At 49.1% G+C, this 3,511-nt stretch overlaps 1 protein-coding gene across 1 annotated transcript in view; it reads left to right on the top strand.

Annotated features, from left to right (window-relative positions):
* The window catches only part of MYO5C (myosin VC), a 90,392-nt gene that overhangs the window by 76,239 nt on the left and 10,642 nt on the right, over nt 1–3,511 (top strand). Inside the window, exons 35-36 of the mRNA XM_021693732.1 lie at nt 689–843; nt 2,401–2,490. Of these exons, the coding sequence (XP_021549407.1) occupies nt 689–843; nt 2,401–2,490 (245 nt within the window). The remainder of the gene's footprint in view (nt 1–688; nt 844–2,400; nt 2,491–3,511) is intronic.

Genomic DNA, 3,511 nt, shown 5'->3' with positions numbered 1-3,511 from the left:
CCCCCCCCCCCCCCCCCCCGCTTCTCCTCAAGGCTGGCAAGGCCTCCTCTGCAGAACTATTGTGTGTCTATTTTCCTGATTCAAGGCAGGTACATGAGATCACTGAGATCATATCCCATCCTCATCATAAGAGGCCGGAGTCAGGTGCATGGACATGGGGTTCCTCCCTCACATCAGAGGTCTGAAATCCAGGGTCTCCATGCCAAGGAGAAGTACAAATTCTGTCTAAGTTTCAGCCCTTTATTTTTTTAAGATTTTATTTATTTATTTGACAGAGAGAGAGAGAGAGCGCGTGAGCACAAGCAGGGGGAGCGGCAGGCAGAGGGCGAGGGAGAAGCAGGCTCCCCGCTGAGCAGGGAGCCCGATGCCGGGCTCGATCCCAGGACCCTGGGATCATGACCTGAGCCGAAGGCAGACGCTTAACGACTGAGCCACCCAGGCGCCCCTAGATTTCAGCCTTTTAAAAAAGAGAAAGTACTTTGCAAATGAGAGGTAAGAGGAACAGGTGGGACCTGTACATTTTTGCCAGGAAGAGCCAGACTGAATCCCTCCAAGAGGAAAGCCATCCTTATGCATCAGGCACTACAATGAGTACAGAAAAGCAAATAAGCCCTGCCCTGTAGTCAGAGGCTCCTTATGGGGAAAGCTGACTCTCAGCTGTAGTCCTCATCAGCTCTTTCTGTTCCAGACTTGAAGCCTCGTGGTGTGGTGGTGAACATGATCCCAGGGCTGCCGGCTCACATCCTGCTCATGTGTGTGCGCTACGCAGACGCCCTAAATGACGCCGGCAGGCTCCGGTCCCTCATGAGCAGTATCATCAGTGGTATCAAGCAGGTGGTTAAGGTAGGAACTGCCTTTGACATTGGCCCTTGGGATTTTGGTTACTTTAAGAGCATTGTAAGGATTCATCCTTGGCCCGTCCTTCACCTCGAGTCTTCGGAGAACCGCACGATTCCTCAGACTAGTCTGTGGCCCACTCAGGGAAAGAAAGCCAAGCTGTCCAGAAAAGACAAGTTCGGTCAGGGATCCCCAAGGCTAACGATCTGCAAATAGACCTCAAAGCCTTACCTCCAAGGCTACAACCTGGTAGCCACCACCCCCACCACCCCTACCCCCTCAGCGGGTGAGGTGCCCGGCTGTGAGGATGCATTATTCAGCAGGAGTTAGGAGTAGAGAATTCACATTTGTCTGGTGTTCAGTGCTTTCTGGTCCCTGTATTCACGAGAGCCACCAGAGTGCTCTTGGAAGGGGCCCCCAGAAATTGATGTTTGCCCTGTCCGTAATTGCATAAGATGGGTTTTCTTAGGGCCCACGTGCATTGTGTCCCAGGCCATAGGCACACAGTATTTGCCTCATCTTGCTGCTCTGGAATGTTTAAATATTTAGAAACTGAAAGATGCACGGCATGAGGAATATAAATCCTTTCCCACCAGCATTTCCCGTCTCGGCTTCCCCGGTGACTCCCTGGCCTCTGCCTTTGTGGGTGGCCAGGACCTGCCCCTCCCCGCTCCAGCACACAGCACGTTAAAGCAGCCCTCGCTTGGCCCACACACCCCGTAGTCTCTCCGCCTTTCCTTCCACCCCCACCCCCGCCCCCAACTGCCAAGGTGCTTACACTAGCAGCCTCCACCAGTTCCTGCAATCCGGCTTCTGCTCCTGTCACTCAAGAAGATGACCAGTAATTCCTCTTGCTAAATCCAATGGTTTTCCCTTAATTTTTTATCCTCCTCTCATGGATGGAAGCACTAGGCCTGCCTCTCTGAAACACTCCCACTTTGTCCTTCACATCCCAAGACTCTCCCAGTTCTCCTCTTACCTCTGACCACAGTACCCCTCTTCCTGCTGCCCCACAAGCGGGGCTGTTCTCCCCAGCAGAGTCCTCGATTCTGAGCTCTTGTCCCTCCAGCCCTTTCCTTCAAGGACAGCGTTCTCCCCCGTCTCAGGAGACTTTCTCAGCTGCCATCTTTCACCAGCATCCTTCCATCCTCTGAGCGTTTGTAGCCCAGTCTATGTCCATGTGCAGGAGCTCAGCCACCCATTTAATTGTGTCCTATGTATGTTATGTTACGAATGACATTCTTCCCGGTCAGAATGTGAACTCTGGAAAGCAAGGACCCAGACTTGCCTTTACCAGGCATCCTGCAGTGCCTGCTTCAAGTTTCATAAGTGACATAACCTAGACAGAAATACTTTGCAAACCAGAACCTGCTAAATAAACTAAGAGCTTATCGCTACAGTGTAAGTTTAATAAAGTCTTTGGTGAATAAAAGAAGAATTCATTCTGATCAAAAGCCACCAGCTAACCAAACTGGTAAGATACCTCTGTTCTTGGCTCAAAGGCACCAGTAGTCACCAAATCCAACTTTGTCTTCCTTGGTTTTTTGTTTTGTTTTGTTTAAGGAACACGTAGATGACTTTGAGATGCTGTCTTTTTGGCTTTCCAATACGTGTCATTTCCTCAACTGCCTGAAGCAGTACAGTGGAGAAGAGGTAGGGACACTTGCCTGTTCTGTGTTCTGTGTGGACTGCTGGTCTATAACTTCCTTGTGAGCCAGCGCTCACCACAGGGATTGGGGACATCCCCAGCTCCAGGAGCAGCCTCTGCTCCAAATGGCTTCCTGGCCTCCTTCTCAGCCAGGAGGCCAACTTCACATTACTGGTTGGACAGAAGTCATAGTCAGAAGACTTAGAAAGAGGCCGGGACCTGGGGCATGATACTAGGCCTCAGTTTTCCTTGAGTTTTAAATCAATGAGGTCCGGGCATCTGGGTGGCTCAGTCGGTTAAGCATCTGCCTTCAGCTCGGGTCATCATCCCGCGGTCCTGGGAATGAGTCCCGCTCATCTGGGAGTCTGCTTCTCTCTCTCCCTCTGCCCCTCCACCCCCCTCAGATAAATAAAATCTTAAAAATAATAATAAATAATTTTAAAATAATCTACCTCAATGAGGTAGATTAGATGAGTTTTAAGTTTGTTTCTGGTTGTGAAAATCTGAAGTTTTTAGTATTATGACTCTAAAATCCAACCTTTAGATCAACATGACTGTTCAGAGCTCTTCTCTCTGCAGGATTCTGATCATTCCTCCACAATCTGTATGTCCTTTGCCATTCCAGCTCTGCTCCCAAGGGGCTAACATCATAAAGGAATTCTCCACCTTCAAGTACTCACGGAGCAAAATGTCATTGACCTAAAAAAACAAAGCAGTTTTTAGGGTTTTCACGGCTCTCCCAAATGTTTGTACTGTTAATGGTCCCACCAGCAGTGTATGAAGTTTCCAGTATCATACCTTCACCAACACTTGATATTGACAGACATTTTAATTATTTACCAATCTCATTGGTATAAAATGATACCTTGTTGGCTTAAATTGCATTACTTAATCACTAATGAGATGAGGAATCACTCAATATAGGGGCGCCTGGGTGGCTCAATCTGTTGAGTGTTCGACTCTTGGTTTCCACTCAGGTCACGATCTCAGGGTCAAGAGATTGAGCCCACATAGGGCTCTATGCTC

This window comes from Neomonachus schauinslandi, chromosome 9 (genome assembly GCF_002201575.2).
Source record: "Neomonachus schauinslandi chromosome 9, ASM220157v2, whole genome shotgun sequence".
Lineage (NCBI taxonomy): Eukaryota > Metazoa > Chordata > Mammalia > Carnivora > Phocidae > Neomonachus > Neomonachus schauinslandi.
Note: the sequence above shows the minus strand (reverse complement) of the source record. Positions and strands in the feature narration are given on the sequence as shown.